At 42.8% G+C, this 19553-nt stretch overlaps 1 protein-coding gene across 3 annotated transcripts in view; it reads left to right on the forward strand.

Moving 5' to 3' along the window:
* Window positions 1-412: 412 nt before the first annotated feature.
* Window positions 413-19553, forward strand: part of ERLEC1 (endoplasmic reticulum lectin 1) — a 56500-nt gene continuing 37359 nt past the window's right edge. For all 3 annotated transcript variants that reach the window (XM_085890395.1, XM_085890394.1, XM_085890396.1), the window contains exons 1-4: window positions 413-571; window positions 681-758; window positions 6389-6452; window positions 8602-8669. In XM_085890395.1, the coding sequence (XP_085746521.1) occupies window positions 500-571; window positions 681-758; window positions 6389-6452; window positions 8602-8669 (282 nt within the window). In that variant the 5' untranslated portion in view covers window positions 413-499. The remainder of the gene's footprint in view (window positions 572-680; window positions 759-6388; window positions 6453-8601; window positions 8670-19553) is intronic.

Genomic DNA, 19553 nt, shown 5'->3' on the forward strand with positions numbered 1-19553 from the left:
TGGACCCAAAAGTTAATGGGGTCGTCCAAGGTTCATTGCCCACCTGTGGATTAAATTTGATAGTGTTTGCTAAAGCCTTTTTGGGGTAAAGTTGCTAACAGACAGACAGACAAACAAACAAACAGATAAACAAACCAGACGATTACAATATCCCGCTCCCTCCCTCCGGGGGGGGGGGGGGGGTGGGATAATAAAAGTTGTGGATGAGGTTATGTTTTCACCCCTGTTTGTTTTCAACCCCACCCTATCCCCAGTCAGGGAGAGCTCAAAATCTCAGTTGGGGTTAAAAACATTAACAAATGCCACCTGTCGAGAACACTGACAATGTAACTAAACTCCTTTGTGGAATTTCCGTGCATGAGTGTGTACTTGGCTCTAAGAAATGGTCTTTCGAAGCACCATTTCCATCAGCAGGTAAAGACAGATAAGCATTCAGGCTTTATTTAGCACACATTTGAGGATTGTCCTGCTTTGTGACCTGCAGGATGGTGTCGACGAGATGGCTGATGAAACCCCAGAACCAGAAAAACTTCTTGAGCCCTTATTCAAACAAAACAGCTGTTCCTATCGGGTAAGTTTTCATATTTTCTACTCTGGGGAATGATTGCATGTGGTAAATAAATTTTCAGGGTCTCACAAACAATCTTGTTGGAAAGTGGCTTTTGCGATGATCTTTGCAGATTGAACCATATTGGACATACGAGGTATGTCACAGACGGCATATCCGACAGTACCACGAGGAAAAAGAGTTTGGCTTGGTGGGTTTCCACTTGATTTCACAAAGTACTGTGTTTCATTTTAAGTCTGATTATATCAAATGTATATGATGTCTATAGTGTGGTCTGCAGGGCAATAAGATATGGTCCCTCACAACAGAACTTCAATACGGAGGAGGCCGTAAGGCCCGTCAAAGACTGTGCTATGGTTGTCAACCTGTGGTTGTTTGTCCATGCTCTATCCTTTTAAGTACTGAGCGTCAAGCAAGGAAACAGCACATTCCATTTTTAAAGTCTTTGGTATGACTTGGCCGGGGTTCAAACCTATGACCTCCCAGACTCAGAGCAGACGTTCTTAACCATTACACCACCGAGTCTGGTAAACGGTGTACATTGGTGACTTGTTCATGTCATGTTTTAGATATGAAGTTCAAACTGATTTACTTTTTCAATGGAGTCCTTAAGGCTGCTGTTGGCTTAATGGTTAAGGTGGCTTGCTTAATCCTTGAGGTCTTGATTTTGAGCCACTGTCTAGACATTAAATAACACCAGGTGGGTTGACTCAGCCTGTCATCTTCCCGAGGTTTGCAAAATGAGTACCAGCTTACTGGAAACCGGGCACTGCATTAGCGGCACAGTCACTCTCCCAGCAATACTGCAATCATTAGCCACACAAACTAAATTATTGCAGTCCCTCAAAATGCCTTTCACTTGTGGTGTATCCACTCCATTAAGTCGAGAGACCCCTTTTTACCTGTTGTGAGAATTTTGCAGGTGTCCGATTTGCGTAACAGAATTCTTGTCATCGACTGATATGGTGAAGGGAACAAGTTTCCTTCTTCCGTTTCAGAGCATCATCTCCCAGAAGAAATGTACTTCCAACAGAGTCGGCCTTTCGAGAGTCGACATCTCTATCAGGAAAGTTTCAACTGCTCTCGGGGACCTTGGAGACCACAGGCAACATCATATCTGATTATTGATCTGATACATCATCACAGATCACTTCGGGAGAATAGCAAACTGGATTTGATTATTCGCTGGAACAGGCATTCAAAATTCCGTGATGTAACGGTTCAGGGAGCCATTGGAGATGTCAGACGAGCTTTGGTCGAGTTAATTGAGCCTTGCTTTCTATGACATAGCAGGGATGAGCAAATACACGTACACACATGCCTTTTCAAAATATTAAACATGTTTTCCTTTATCCTTCAAAGTCTCTCCCCTCTCAATCTCATGCAGCTTATGTTTGGTGTACTCTCAATTTGTTGTTATTTCTCAAGCCAAATCTTCCTTCATTCAGCATACATCTCAAAAAGTTGCAAATTGTCCTTCTGGGAGTTGCTACTTCTGGTCCGTGACCGTTCGTCTCATTTCTTGTGTTGCTTTTCCTTCATTGTTTGAAAGGAATGATCCTCTCCTTCCCATGACTCTAATTCTCATGATAACTGCTTTGTGGCTCTTTTAATATTGCTCTTGATAATTCTCACAAGTTTTCCTCTTTTTATCCTCAATTTTCAGTGACTTTACATGTGGCCTGAAAGTCGATTTACCCTTCCCCAGCAAAGCATTCCTTCTTCAACTCCTTTAATACACAGTATATATTTTACTATATTCGGATGAATGTGCCATCTATCGAAGCTCACAGGCACGAAATGTGGTGTTCTGGTCTCAGGAAAATCCACATTTCACATTGGAGTTGGAGCATCATCCTCCACAAGTGATGATATTGGCAGGAATGACCTCAAAGACATTTATTTGGTTACTTTATTATTATTATTTGATGGACCAGTAGGTAAAAGGCGAAGCTTTCGAGCATATGCTAATAAACTGGCTGGTACCAATACTTGTTACTGCGGCGATATCTGAAAGTGTCTGGTTTCATCAAGACGGTGAACCTGCGCATTTTGCATTGCATCTTCGGGACTATCTAAACGGAATGTTCCTTCAACGATGGATTGGATGCGATCACCAACATCACCAGCTCCTCTACCATGAGCACCACCTTGTCCAGATCTAAAGACTCCAGACAAGTCTTTGTGGGGCTTCATCAAGGAGAAGGTCTCGACAAACCGGTTTCGGATGATTGAAGAACTGCACGCTGCAGTCATGGTCTCTTTCACACAGTTGATCCACAAATGCTACGCAAGATCTCTTGGAGGACTTGGCGACGAATCCAGTGGTGCAAGGAGAATGGTGGAGCGCATACAGATACAATGACTGACTGATTAATTATTGCAAGTACAGTACTGTACAGCACATTAAAACCAGTATAATAAAAGTTTTTAAGAACGAATGCTTTGTTGGGAAGGGGTAAAGTGACTCTCAAGCCACCCTGTAAACCATCTCTTTCAGTATCCTGGTCACTAAACCCCACCCATTGATGACATAATTAAATTACTCCTCAGGTCTGATCTTGTTCACCATTCACGCTTCCACTGTGGACACCACCCTCAACTTTTACAGTACAAACATAGACTCAATGACACCACTGACGACACATGCAGCTTCTGCCAGGCTGCCCCACACACAATAAAACACATTCTGGAAGATTGCGCTGTCCTGGCTCCACAAAGGCACAACATCTTGTGAGGGATCTCTGGGTCGCTATCTCCGAAGAATGATCGGCTATCTCCGTGCCACAGGCATGTTTGAGCAGAACTGACTGGGGATAATCAACAACAACAACAACAACAACAACAACAACAACAACCATCTCTTTCACCACCATAAATATTAATAAGGCCCATAAAACAATATTTTATCTCAATTAACTTTTGTCAAACCCACCACTCTTACCTGGAGGTTACTGTCTCTTTTTACCCTCTCCCCTTTCTCCTCCCTAGCCTTCTCCTCCTCCCCCGCCCTTCTCCTCACCCTGCCTTTCTCCTCCTCCCTGTCCTTCTCCTCCCCCCACCCTTGTCCTCCCCCGCCCTTTTGCCCTGCCCATCGCCTCCGCCCTTCTTCTCCGCCCTTCTCCTCCCCCGCCCTTCTCCTCCCTCACCATTCTCCCCCCCCCCCCGCCCTTCTCCTCCCATCTACCTCTCTCACCTTCGATCATTTCATTCATTTTACGTGTTGTTTTTACTGATGGTTTTCCCAACCATCTCATTGTAAGGATTTTGCACTTCTATCCTTTGGCAAATTGTTCTTCTACAAGTTTCAACTTTGTATTAAAAAAAAATATCAGCATACTTTGACATGAATGAAGAAAATGGACAAATAAACACAGTGTATGAATCAAATACGGATTCTACCCATAGTAACCAGCTCTGTTGCATTGGGGAAATTCTACTAAACTACCAACCTGTGACAAATTTCATATGACTGGTTTACACTTCCTCAAAAATGAAATGTTGAATCAATTTTTATGAAGTAAGTTGGTGAGGCGCAGCATTCCCTCCACTGTGATGAATTGAATGATATCTTGCAAGTGCAATTTTCAAACGGAAACCCATATTGTGCGTGTTTGACCAAGCCTAAGCCCAACTTCCTCTTTGATTGAGCATTGTTCTTCTACAACTAGTACTAGGTCCCTCGCACCCCCTGGTGGACATGCCATTTAACCGCAAACCAGAACTTGGACGAAAAGCGCTTGTAGATAGACATTTATTCAAGGGTTAGTGAAACCTACACACTATTTATTTTATTTTATGAACAAACACACCTTCCTTCCCTTATTTCTTGTTCAGCCATTAAGAACGTGGCATAATCACTTATGGATTGTAAAGTTATTCCTGTCATTTTAAACACATGTCCTGAGCTTTCTTCTTTGAAATCTCGATACACTCCATCAAGCTGGAGCAGTGTTCCAGCCGACTCCCCAGGTTTCTGCATGGTGCACACTGTCCACCATCAACTCCCTTCTGGTAAAACTACCTAAATCCAGGATCACTGCTCACCTCCTCTCATTCATTCCTGTTTTTCCCACCTGTGGAATGAACTTCCACATTCTCTTCAATAAGATTCTTCCCTCGAGGTCTTCAAGACGGCTGTTCACCACCATCTCAGATCGTCCCCAATCCAAAACCATGATCATTTTGACTTTCGCTAACCCCATCCAAATCCCCCTTCTTTCCAAATTTCCAGTTTTTCCTTCCTGAAAGTTTTCTTCTGTATCCATCCTGTTCACCGCATGTGTCCACAGCCCTCTATTTTGTTGTTCAACTCCACTGTTGGTGTCCCACTGTACCCCCCCCGCCCACCTCTCTACTGTTTTGTTGCTCTTCCACGAGCTTTGAATCTGTACATATATTGGGTCGCCGAAATAGGTGACCCTTATTGTCAGTAATTCTGTCTGTTTGTTTGGATGTTTGTTCGTTTGTCATCAGCATAATTGGTAGTAAACGTGGGCGGATTTTGACCAAACTCGGGTGGTAGGTACATCTTTTGACATAGTGCTTTGGAAATTGTGATGGTTGCGAGAGATGCTTTGGTTCCCGAGCAACAACCGAAAAACCTTCAAAATCGGTACCGTTCACGCGAAATCAATTCTGAAAGCCATTATCCCACGTAGGGTTATGAAATTTGGCACGAATGATCTACAGGTGATGCTCTATCAAATATATTCCGGTTTTTGTGATATATGGAATAGTTTACCCGCAGCGCCCCCTACAATTAGGGTATGCGCGAAAATTGGCAAAAATTGAAGGCCCCCTAGCGACCAGGTGAGTGCATCGATACGAATTAAACTTTGCAGGTTCATGGTACTCAATGAGTACTACAACTTTGCCTCAGGACATATTGACCGATTTCGCTTAGGTCAGGGGTCAAAGGTCAATTCGTGCAAAAAAATATAATATGCGAGAGCTGGAGGTGCCTTCGTGCCAAATGCTACTCCTCCTAGGGTTATGGTCGGATGGTCATGAAAATTCACACTAATCGTCTGGAATACATTGTGCACAAATGATCGAGCCGGATTTTCGATTTAGATCTTTGTTCACCCACAGCACCCCCTCGAACTTTGGGGATTTCCGATTTCAAACCGCATTTTCGGTACTTTTCATTCAAATGGATACTGAGTAGTTATCAGTAGATGGAACTGGATGAGATTTGATATGCATAATCTTAAGGTGATTCCCTCTTCGCTATATGACATCCATTTTGCTCTATATCTTATAATTTCCATGCTCGGCGACCCATCGCCGCCTACCGGCTTGTGTGTATATATATATATATATATATATATATATATATACACATATACACATATACACACACACACAGAGTACATATAAATTTTTATAATGAAACCGGTTCATATCTGATGATGCAGTCTCATATTTGTATTCTCTTTCCATTAATTGATCAATCCAATGTGACATCAGTGATGATCTGTTGGATTATGTCACTGGAACATTTGCTTAAAATACCTGATGTGCAATGTGGAGACAACCAGTCCACAGGCCCAGTACAGTCAAAAGTCATGTATTTTAAAGCTTATTCTCCTTTTGTCGATAATGCCATTAAAGCTAAAACACATGTCTAAGACTGAAGCTTCAAATTACTATTGTAAAACTGGAAGTAATAACTGGAAGTTCCTTTAACTGGAAGTAGTACCGATCGATGCTCATACGGCATGATCTGTTATGAATTTTTACATGTATGTGAGAAATCGTATGAGGCAGTTGTAATATCTTTAATTGTTTATTTGTGCACGTCTTTTTTATCTGTAGAAAATCACAGTGCAGGAATACTATTTGGGGTATTTTGGCAAAGGTGGTTTGGAGTTCACACAAGGTGAGTGATACTCCTTTTATTTTCAACACTCATTAACACGGCATACTGATACAAAATAAACTAGAAGGGCACTCGGTAGAGCGCATACCTCCGCCACGCAATGCCTGATCCACGAGAACATATCGGGCCCAATACATTTTTGAGATATCGTGCTATATATTAGTTTAGCCCCATCTCTCAATATGCCTGGTGTTGGCTTAATGGTGAGGGTGGTGGGCTTTGGGTCCTAGGATCCTGAGTTCAAATCCCTCTCAGCTGTTCAATTAATACCAGGTGGCGTGAACTCGGCCTGTCATCCTTCCGAGGTCGGAAAAATGAGTACCAGTATGCTGGTATACTGTGTCGGAGTGGCGACCCATCCAGGATTGTACCCAATAGCCAAGGAGACTGCTTAAGCAGCACCAACGTTCTGCACAGAGTATGGTCCCAACCTCCTCCTCTCCCCTCTCTCAATGGTGAAGAATAACTTTAAAAATTCTAGTAGTCGGATCCGGATCCGCATCTTCACCAAAATCTAATCAGTTTGTCCTTGTCACACACCCAACCTGCCCACAAAATTTCATCCGAATCCGTCCACAACTTTTTGAGATATCCTGCACACAGACAGACAGACAGACAGCCAAACAAACAAAAGACAGAAAGGTGTGAAAACATCACCTCCTTCACCTTCACTGGCGGAGGTAACTAGAATGGCCCTCAGCAGAGCAGATACCTCTGCCACGCTGTACAGCTTACGTTTGTATCTTACTGATAGGCTGGATCTGCATCAAGACCAGGTCACTCTACCCTGGATATGCTGTTCCCCTTCCTTCAATTCCCCTGCTTTCCTTCCTGAAAGTCCCTGTAATGTCCATCTTCTCTTCGCCATGTTCCCCGTCCCATCCCCATCCCTCTCCCTTCCACAGTTCACCTAATGTGTCTGTTCCCCACTGTTTTGTCCCTTCCACTCCCGCCCCTCTTGTCTCATGCCCCCTTGCTGTGAGTTGTGTGTTAGCTCTCATACGAGCCTCGACAATGTATACAAAAAAAAAAAAAGACCTTTACCAAAATCTAATCGGCTTGTTCTTGTCACCTATCCGGCTCATCCACCAAGTTTCGTCGTAATCTATCCACAACTCTTTGAGATATCGTGCTCTACTGTATATTATTTTTGGTCCTATCTCTCAATGGTGAAAATTCACTTTAAAAATTTGAGTATCCAGATCTGATTCTTCATCAGAATCGGATCAATTCGTCCTTGTCGCACACTAAACTTGTTCACCAAGTTTTGGCCAAATCCGTCAATAGCTTTTTAAGATATCCTGATCACAGATAAACAAACAGGGGTGAGAACATAACCATTGTCCATATTTGGTGGTGGAAGTAATTGCTGTACCTCCACAAACGCTGATTCACCCACTGGACTTGAAGATATTTTCGTCCCATAACCACTGCCAGGCAACGTGGCAGTTGTTTAAGTTGCACAACTGCAACAGTATAAATAATTTTACCGTCATTATTCACTTGCTTGAAGAATATAAATATTGTGGTCTAGGTGTTTAAACTGGTCATGACAAACATTTTGATTATCTTTCGTATTTCTGGGAAAGTGAGAAGGAGGGTATGGTGGAAGAAAGGAAGGTGCAAGGGACGGAAGGGAGAAAACACATTGACTGGAAATCCAAGCCCTATAAGTTTAAAAGGAGTTAAAATCAATATTCGAGCATCAAGTGCAAAACATATTATGGGGTTCCACATCGTCACAAAACAATTGGATTTTTATTCAAAATATGATGCATTTTCTCTCCTGTAAAGAAAATTAACGGAATCACTGATGGTCAAATGTTAAATTATTCAAGTGGCGAATTCCACTCGTAATTCCTGATGGAAAATATCTCGTTAACAGTCAGATATGTGCCAGTCATTCATCGAGGTTTTGCGCTCCCCTTTCTTTTTGTTTATGGAAGAGTAATCATTCCTTGTTGTTGTAGAGATTTTACACATATCTGGCTTGCTTCAGCATTCCACCATGATGAATATACATATTTAGAATGCAAGTGCTTGGATTTTATGAATTTCCTTTTCAGTGCTATCTAATGGATATAGTTTTATCAAGTTTCAGATGTCTTTTCAAGGTTTGTGCTTGTCATCCATGTTTCAATTTATATAGGCCAAGATGGAAAGAGTAAAGAGACATATTTGAGCAAGAAAACTTCAAAAAAAGAAGAAGACCAGGAAGTGAGTATCTCAAGAAGTCAAAAAATACACATAAAAGGATAACTTGGCCCACCAGGCCAAAACGCCCACTCATCCTTTCCCATCTTCAGAAATACTCCACAATACTCCCTATTTAAACTATGTTATACATGGTAATACTCCCTATTTAAACTATGTTGTACACGGTAATACTCCCTATTTATACTATGTTATACACGGTAATACTCCCTATTTATACAATGTTATACACGGTAATACTCCCAATTTATACTACTAGTGCGGGCCCGTAGGGGTGTGCCCGTAGGTGTGTGCCAGTATGTGCAGCTTCGTGCCTGCAGTATCAGGTCCCCAGCATCAATTGTGACGTCATATCAAACGAAGAAGAAGAATTGTGACGCCCCCTCTCTCTCCCCCCCCTCTCCCCCTCCTCTCTCTCCCTCCTCTCTCCCCCCTCCTCTCTCTCCCTCCTCTCTGCCCCCTCCTCTGTCCCCCCTTCTCTCTTGCCCCTCCTCTCTCGCCCCCTCTCTTGCCCCCCCTCTCTCACCCTTCTCTCTCCCCCTCTCTCGCCCTTCTCTCTCCGCCCTTCTCTCTCCCCCCTCTCTCTCCCTTCTCTCTCCCCCTCTCTCTCCCTTCTCTCTCCCCCCCTCTCTCCCTTCTCCTCCCTCCCCCTCCTCTCTCGCCCCTCTCTCTGTAAATGTATTCACAAATGTTTACCAAGCACAACAATAATAATAAATAATAAGGCACATACTCAGGTCCCCAGTGTCGATTGTGACGTCATACCAAACGAAGAAGAAAAAGAATCGTGACGTCAATCGTGCCCAAATTTTTTTAAAAAATAAATAAATGATTAAACAAACATTAATTGTTACGTCATTCGTGACGTCATAGCACCGTGTCCTGTCATTGGTTGACAGATATATGGCCGTAACTTGGGAACCGCTCGTCCGATTGATGTCAAACCTTGAAAAGGCACATCCGCGGGGCCCCGGCAATATTCGTGGCAAGTTTCAATCCGATCGGACCGGTGGTCTTCTGGTTATTAATAATTTGGGAAAAAATGGCATGATAAGGTGAGAAGGTGGAACGACACCTTCAGCTGCCATATATACACCTTTTCAACACTGAAAAAGCAATAAAATGGCCGTAACTTGAGAACCGCTCGTCCGATCGATATCAAACCTCGAAAAGGCACATCCGCAGGTCCCCGGCAATATTCCTGGCAAGTTTCAATGAGATCGGACCGGCGGTCGTCGAGAAACGGCGGTCGCAGACAGACAAACAGACAGACACACACAGAGATTGCTGGAATTACAGAAAGATGTTGTACATGGTAATACTCCCTATTTATACTATGTTATACATGGTAATACTCCCTATTTAAACTATGTTATACATGGTAATACTCCCTATTTAAACTATATTGTACATGGTAATACTCCCTATTTATACTATGTTGTACATGGCAATACTCCTTATTTATACTGGTGTACATGGCAATACTCCCTCTTTATACTATGTTGTACATGGTATTACTCCCTATTTAAACTATGTTTCACACAGCAATACTCCCTATTTAAACTATGTTTCACACAGCAATACTCCCTCTTTATACTATGTTGTACATGGCAATACTCCCTACTTACACTGTGTTCCACATGGTAATACTCCCTATTTAAACTATGTTGCACACAGCAATACTCCCTATTTATACTATGTTGTACATGGCAATACTCCCTCTTTAAACTATGTTGCACACAGCAATACTCCCTATTTATACTATGTTGTACATGGCAATACTACCAATTTACACTATGTTGTGCATGGTAATACTCCCTATTTAAACTATGTTTCACACAGCAATACTCCCTCTTTATACTATGTTGTACATGGCAATACTCCCTACTTACACTGTGTTCCACATGGTAATACTCCCTATTTAAACTATGTTGCACACAGCAATACTCCCTATTTATACTATGTTGTACATGGCAATACTCCCTCTTTAAACTATGTTGCACACAGCAATACTCCCTATTTATACTATGTTGTACATGGCAATACTCCCTCTTTAAACTATGTTGCACACAGCAATACTCCCTATTTATACTATGTTGTACATGGCAATACTCCCTATTTAAACTATGTTGTGCATGGTAATACTCCCTCTTTAAACTATGTTGTACATGGTAATACTCCTTTTTTACACTATGTTGTACATGGTAATACTCCCTATTTATACTATGTTGTACATGGTAATACTCCCTATTTATACTTTGTTGCACACAGTAATACTCCTTATTTATACTATGTCGTACACGGCAATACTCCCTATTTAAAGTATGTTGTACATGGTAATACTCCCTATTTATCTATGTTGTACATGGTATTACTCCCTATTTATACTATGTTGTACATGGTATTACTCCCTATTTATACTATGTTGTACATGGTAATACTCCCTATTTATACTATGTTGTACATGGCAATACTCCCTATTTAAACTATATTGTACATGGTATTACTGCCTATTTATACTATGTTGTACATGGTAATACCCCCTATTTAAACTATGTTGTACATGGTAATACTCCCTATTTGAACTATGTTGTACATGGTAATACCCCCTATTTAAACTATGTTGTACATGGTAATACTCCCTCTTTGTACTATGTTGTACATGGTAATACTCCCTATTTAAACTATGTTGCACGTTGTAATACCCCCTATTTAAACTATGTTGCACACAGCAATACCCCCTATTTAAACTATGTTGCACACAGCAATACCCCCTATTTAAACTATGTTGCACACAGCAATACTCCCTATTTATACTATGTTGTACATGGCAATACTCCCTATTTAAACTATGTTGTGCATGGTAATACTCCCTCTTTAAACTATGTTGTACATGGTAATACTCCTTTTTTATACTATGTTATACATGGTAATACTCCCTATTTAAACTATGTTATACATGGTAATACTCCCTATTTAAACTATGTTGTACATGGCAATACTCCCTACTTACACTATGTTCCACATTGTAATACTCCCTATTTAAACTATGTTGCACACAGCAATACTCCCTATTTATATTATGTTGTACATGGCAATACTCCCTATTTATACTATGTTGTACATGGTAATACTCCCTATTTGAACTATGTTGCACGTGGCAATACTCACTATTTAAACTATGTTGTGCATGGTAATACCCCCTATTTAAACTATGTTGTATATGGTAATACCCCCTATTTATACTATGTTGTACATGGTAATACTGTTGCGGAAATGGGCCCTTAGTGCGTTATTAAATATAGGATTAGCTCAGATCCCCCCTTAAATGCATGTTTCGCCAGGTTGTTTGGTAATCAGACATTACATGTGTGTCGGGGGGTGTAGCAGGCTTTCCAGTGTCCATACAGTGGTGGTGTACCCAGAGGCGCTGTTCTTCTTCCCCCCTCCGAACCAGCCCCCGCCCAGCGCTCTGACGGAGTCGGTCAACGAGACGTGTCAGCAACCCATTGGCGGAGAGCGGCTGCAGGCTCGAAGGATGGACCAATCACGTATCCCCGGAGGCGGTTCAGAAGAGCGAGCCCCAAGAAGGCAAGGGAGAAACTGCTAGTGTTGAGTCTGCGATCTGCTGTATGAGGAACTGGCTGCTGTGTGAGTCTGCGATCTGCTTCTAGAGGAACAGCAGTGTCAGTCAGGGATCGGCTTTGTGAAGAGTGGTTTGGCCGGCTGTTCCTCCTCGGTTATGGATCCAGCCTGAGGTCATCCACAGGTTGATCTTGAGTCCAGTCACGGAGCCTCTGACTGTCCTGACTCCATGCACGGCTCGACACATCTTGTGATTCCATTGATCCACTTGCAGAGTCCAACACCCGGGTTAGCCTAGTCTGGTGAACAGGCCAGGCCTGGATTTGTATACTGGACCTTGTGAGAAACTAGCTGGAACACACCATAGATCTTTCGCTCTTGTGCCGTCGACCTTACGGAGGCTGGACGCGCCATGGCATGCGCGAGCGGTGCCGGGAGGAGGATTACGAGCGCCATCTTTCCGCTCTGCATGCTCGAGCTTGGGCGCTCGAATCCGTTGACATCGGCTTCTCACGAGCCGCATTCGTGCCTTCGACACTTTTCCTCTCTTCCATGAGGCACTACCAAGTACTCCGTGTCTTGTCTGCATGTTGTCTAAGGTTTATTTCGCTAGGGCCCCCTTCGAAACCCGTATCCATAGCTCCCTAGTTAAGAGCGGGTTATAGATGAATGATAACGTTCGTGAATGTTTTGCTTGTGTTGTATTTCCCCGATGTGTCCCCAATAAATCTGGCTGATTCAAATGAAAGTTGCCGCCTTGAGTTTATTCGTGCCGTGCTGAGGAACAATCCGCTTGATTTGTATTTAAAACCAAATGGGCTACGGACTGGCAGACTTCGCTCGGTCTCTAACAAACCCAGTCTGTAGCCCGGGTCTATTTCCCCAACTGGTAAGGCCCAGGTGTACTTTGGTATCGCGATCCGAGGCGCGTGACCCGAGACCTGTGCCAAACCAGTCGGCGTTATAACCCCTGAGACGGCGGTGCTGTTAAGTCACACCGAATCTTCAACATTTGGCTGTCAAGAGTAGAGTGTGAATCCCACCACCGTCGAATCCTCAACAATATTCCCTATCTACTATACTAAAAAAACAATCTGTTTGTATGTATGTTTGTTCGTCCTTTATAGGCGGCCGAACCATTGGATGGAATGAGATGAAACTTGGCATGAGTGATCCTTGGGACATGAGAACGGACATGGGTGGGTCAAATTCAAGGTCAAAGGTCAAGGGGTCAAGGTCACCGGGTCAATTTCATCCGATCGAGACGGGACCAACGCCATTCGACAGATAATCAAAATTAATTGACACAGTTGATTGACGACATTCACTTCCGACTTCCGGTTTTCGAGTTATGACGTCCTAAATTGACTAAAACGTCAATTTTTCATGTTTGTTTGTCCTTTATAGATGGCCAAACCGTTGTATACAATGAGATAACTAAGCTGTTGGGGTTAGGGTTAGTTGTTAGGGTTAGGGTTAGGGTTATCTAATCCCAACCCCAACCCCAACCCCAACCCTAACACTGCCTTTCCAATTCCTCCCCTCGTTCCCTCCCCGCCCTATGGGCGGGTACTGTCTCGTTTATACTGTGTTGTACGTATATGGTAATACCCCTTATTTAAACTATGTTGTACATGGTAATACCCCCCTATTTAAACTCTGTTATATATGGTAGTACTCCCTATTTATACTATGTTGTACATGGTAATACCCCCTATTTAAACTATGTTATACATGGTAATACTCCCTATTTAAACTATGTTGTACTTGGTAATACCCCCTATTTAAACTATGTTGTACATGGTAATACTCATTATTTAAACTATGTAGTACATGGTAATACCCCCCTATTTAAACTCTGTTATATATGGTAGTACTCCCTATTTATACTATGTTGTACATGGTAATACCCCCTATTTATACTATGTTGTACATGGTAATACTCTCTCTTTGTACTATGTTGTACATGGTAATACCCCCTATTTATACTATGTTGTACATGGTAATACTCCCTCTTTATACTATGTTGTACATGGTAATACCCCCTATTTATACTATGTTGTACATGGTAATACTCCCTATTTGAACTATGTTGTACATGGTAATACCCCCTATTTAAACTATGTTGTACATGGTAATACTCCCTCTTTGTACTATGTTGTACATGGTAATACCCCCTATTTAAACTATGGTGTACATGGTAATACTCCCTATTTATACTATGTTGTACATGGTAATACCCCCTATTTATACTATGTTGTACATGGTAATACCCCCTATTTAAACTATGTTGTACATGGTAATACCCCCTATTTATACTATGTTGTACATGGTAATACCCCCTATTTATACTATGTTGTACATGGTAATACCCCCTATTTAAACTATGTTGTACATGGTAATACTCCCTATTTGAACTATGTTGTACATGGTAATACCCCCTATTTAAACTATGTTGTACATGGTAATACTCCCTCTTTGTACTATGTTGTACATGGTAATACTCCCTATTTAAACTATGTTGCACGTTGTAATACCCCCTATTTAAACTATGTTGCACACAGCAATACCCCCTATTTAAACTATGTTGCACACAGCAATACTCCCTATTTAAACTATGTTGGACACAGCAATACTCCCTATTTAAACTATGTTGCACGTGGAAATACCCCAATTTAAACTATATTGAAATAAAAATAAACTTATACTATATTTAAATATCAGTGTCTCGATTTAGACTTTAGTTTATCTCACGATTATTACTATATCTGAGTTATTGTCCCTTGTAAATATTTGTCTATTTTCATTAAATCCCGTATTTATTTTAAGTTGCTATGTCCGTCATGGGGTTTGTCATGTATTTGTCATGTATTGTATTTGTCATGGGGTTTGAGTATAAACCCCACTGTGCTGTGCTTCCATTGCGCCCCGCTCCTCCCGCGTGCTATAATCTCCCAGGATCAACGTGTCCGCCTCCTAAGGAACCGCTTGGCTATCCGGGCTGGCGGTGTTAACCGCCCGTAACCACAATTTGGGTCGGGAGATTAACCTTGACCGCCAGCACCGTGACAATATGAAAAGGTGCAAAAACTGATCCCCTTAACCATGGGCATATGAGCCAATTTTTTTAGTGTTGGGGGGGGGGGGCTACAAATTTGCCAAAATGATGGCGACGTTGCCTGAATGTGCACTTCAAGCCATTGTGTGCCTTTTTGGCATGCGTTTCTTGGTAGTCTGAGTCCATTTCTTTTTTGCAATGGTCGCTTTCACAATTCCATCGGGAACTTCTTTTTTTTAAATTATAACTTCAACACACGTCGTGATGAACAATCTGAAACAAAGGAAAAGGAATATACCTCATACATATAAGAGGTGCATGAAGACATCCACATCAACAAGCAAAAAAACATGGTATAAACTAGAACGGCAACTCCACTCGATTAGTGTGCAAACCTCCGGTAGTGGTTCAGGTCACACTGCAGCCACTCCACCATCCCCCACCATCCCCCTTCTAACCAGTCAGAGCACAACCTAATATGACCCTTTCAAAATGACGTCATAAACATCATTTCATAAAAGCCTTTATTCAAGGTGCTGCACACTCTTTTTCAGGAAACCCTTCCCCAAACGCAAGGCCAGTAATAATAAGCCAGCCATTGGACGGGGTGGTTCCCTCTATCATCATTTTAAACACTTTTAAGCAAACTAAAGAATAGAACTAAGGGCAATTTCAAAGTGGTTAACTAATAATAGCTCTTCGGTGATAGGAACAGCTGACAAACCGCCACTAAGAAGTCCTGAGATATTGCACAGCTTCCCCTGAAGTACGTTGAGAACATACATGCTCATGAAGTTCCGGAGTCGCGGACAGTTTCCGCAGAAGTAATACAACCTTCTATAATCTATAGATATAATCTGGCAACACGAACAGGTCAGGTCAGCAAGTCGTTGAGAATCCTCATCAGATCTTCAGAGGTCCCAGGGCCCTGTACGGCTTCCTTGCCCCACCATAACGTAACATGCTGGTGATTGCCCTACCATCAGCCATTTGTGTTTCTGGGTATGGTTGATTGTATGACATGCATTCAAGGATGGAAATACGTCATTTCAAAAGTGCTTGAGGGTGGGCGAAGTCTTGGGAGTCGGGCAGAGCTGCCACTTGCCTGATGTGTAATAAATTTGACGTTTATCGTATTTTCAGTATTATTTTAATTAGAAAAGGACTACGATTGATAATTGCAAAAATAGTAAAATATATGACAATTCACTGAGTTTTTACATTACAGGCTGTCATCATTCTGTCATCTCACGATAGTTTATCATCCCATGATATTTTGTCATCCTGTTATTTTTATGTGCGAATTATAAAAGCTACACTGGCTTTTGGGTGGGTACTTGCCCCCCAACCCCCCCCCCCCGTCTTGTATGCCCTTGCCCTTAACTACAGACCTATTATCTCACTTTAAATCATCAGCAAGGTCATGGAATCCATAATCACAGTTGACATCAAATCTTTCCTTTTCTTCAACAATCTCATCTCAGACAATCAGTTTGGATTCAGACTAGGTCACTACCCTGGGCATGCTGCTCCTACTCTCCCAACAATGGATGGAAGCCTTCAATGTCAGACATGAGATCATGGCCGTCTTTCTTGATATAGCTCAAGCATGCGATATTATCTGACACCCTGCCCTTTAAAAAATAATTTGTATATGGACGAGCTTCATGGAAGAGTGAGAACACATAATTGTTGTTGTTCGTCTTTCGGCTGCTCCCGTTAGGGGTCGCCACAGCGGATCATCCGTTATGATCCGCATACTGATTTGGCATAGGTTTTACGTCGGATGCCCTTCCTGACACAACCCTGGTCGCCTCTTACGACACAGGGATAAGGATTGGGTTTCGCCATGATTCCGGGCTGCCCTATACCCTGTCATAGCGCGGCCCAGTGCAGAGCTCCCGTCATCAAGTGATCCTCCAACCCAAGCCAATCCGAGTAGCCGGATTACAGGCGCACGCCACTACGCCTGGTTGAGAACACATAATTGATCAGGACGAAATGAAGCAAAAGGAACAGCAGAAAGAGAAGGGGGAAATGCCAATAGCAGGGATGAGGGACAAAATAGATGGAGACGGACAACAAGAGATGCGGGTAAGGATGGGGGTAGGGGGGAATGCAGGGGTGAGTAAGATGAATACAGAAACAAAGTTTTAGGAAGGAAAAGCGAGAAATTTGGGAGGCGGTTGGTTTAAAGGGGGTAGAAAAGATCATAGGTTTGGATTGGGGATGATATAAGATGGTGGTGAACAGCTGTCTTGAAGACTGGGAGGGAAGAGTTAGATTGAAGAGAATGTGGAAGTTGGTTTCCAAGGCAGGGCAAAAATGTGAACGATTGAGTGGAGGTGAGCAGTGATCCTGGATTTTGGAAGTTTTGCAGCAGGGAGGTTGATGGTGGACCGTGGTGCACCCAAACAAACCGGGGTGGGGGGGACAAAGGATGTAGAGTGCAGAGGGTGCAAGATCAGAAAGGAGGCGGTAGAAGACAGAGAGACCACGGACCAGTCTGCAATGGCGAAGTGATAGGCCCATCGACTCGGCTTCATCGCGGGAGAATCCAATAACGTTGAAGACCTTGGCAGCAATGCCAACCCTCCCGATTTCATCGGGAGGCTTCCGAAAATTCACCCAAACTCCCGCCCTTACGATCACTATCCTTATCCTCCCGAAATTTTGATATTTTTGCACTGTTCACTAATCAGAATGTACTAGTATGAGAATTGAATGAAAAGCATCGTCTGCTACGTATAGCATGTGGTAACTCCATAACGTTCGCTGCTACCAAATTGTACGTAAAAAATTGCAAATTCAAATGAGGAGCAGCGAAACATTGGGTCTGGATCTCGCTTATGCGATCATGCACTGAGATTTAGTGCATGCGGTATGTGTGCAATACAGTGCATGCGGTATGTATGCACAGTGTATATGCATGCGATACGCTCACTGCATGCAGCTGGGCCCCGTACCAGCCCGGCGGTCGCGACCACCGTGCGGTGTTTATCAGCCGCTAGAGTTCTACGAGTCGCGCTGCAGCTGTGGAACATCGACTTCGAAGTTACCGATGCTTCAAGCCCTCGATGTTGATTATGAAATGGCAGAAAAGAAGCTTACGAAGACCAAGAAATGGTCTCAGAAATACAAGACCGAATACAGTCTCCAATACCCGTGTATTTGAAAGACTGAAAGAGGAATTCATCATGCGTATTGTACAGTATGCAGCGTTGATATTTCAGTTGAGCACGGAGGTCGCGATGATATTCGGAAGCACGTTGGAAGCAAACGGCACACAGACATTGCAAAGGAGAGATCTTCGAGCACGAGTACCGGTACACTTCTGAATTATTTCACCAAACAAGGGACAAGCGAGGAAGAGGATGTTACCCGAGCGGAACTTCTCTTTAGTGGATTTATTGTGGAACATAACTTGCCCATATCAGTCTCAGATCATGCTGGACCTCTATTTCAAAAGATGTTTCCAGATTCAAAAGTTGCTTCAAAGTATGGATGTGCAAGAACAAAAACTTCAGCAATAATTGGTGAGTTGTCAAATGTTACTGCTTCATCTATTGCCGATATTGCTGGACTAGCTCCATTTAGCCTAGCTACAGACGGTAGCAATGACAGTGGTGAGGCCCAGCTGTATCCTGTCCTGATTTCGTACTATGACAACAGTGCTGGGATTGTGAAGCAAGGTTTGCTAAGTTTGCCTGCGTGCAAACAAGATTCCACTGGAGAAAACATTTTCAAACTGCTTGATCATGAGTTCAGTGACAGGAAAATTCCGTGGGGAAATTGTGTTTCCTTTTGTGCTGATAATGCCTCTGTCATGGTGGGCAAGCACAAAGGAGTCGCTGCTTATATCCACAAACAAAATCCAGAGTGCTACATCATGGGATGCCCTTGCCATATGATGCACAATACGGCCAAGAAGGTGGCTCAGGCCTTACCCATTGAATTAGATGACTTTCTCATCGATATTTACTACTACTTGGACAAAAGTAGTAAACGCGTCAAAGGAGTGAAAGCACTGCAAGAACTCTGTGATGCCCCGACACACAAGATTCTGAAGCATGTCGCAACAAGGTGGCTGTCCCTTGGTCAGTGCCTAGACAGGCTGATTGAACAGTGGGAGCCACTTCGCCTCTTCTTCAAAGAAGAAGTACGAAGAAAAATGCAACCAACTGTAGCCAAGACTCTAACAACGAGCAAGAAGGACGGCACTGTATCTACTGCCAGTACTGGCA

Source organism: Eptatretus burgeri, chromosome 7 (assembly GCF_056783735.1).
Source record: "Eptatretus burgeri isolate ZD-2024b chromosome 7, Ebu_testis_v1, whole genome shotgun sequence".
Taxonomy (NCBI): domain Eukaryota; kingdom Metazoa; phylum Chordata; class Myxini; order Myxiniformes; family Myxinidae; genus Eptatretus; species Eptatretus burgeri.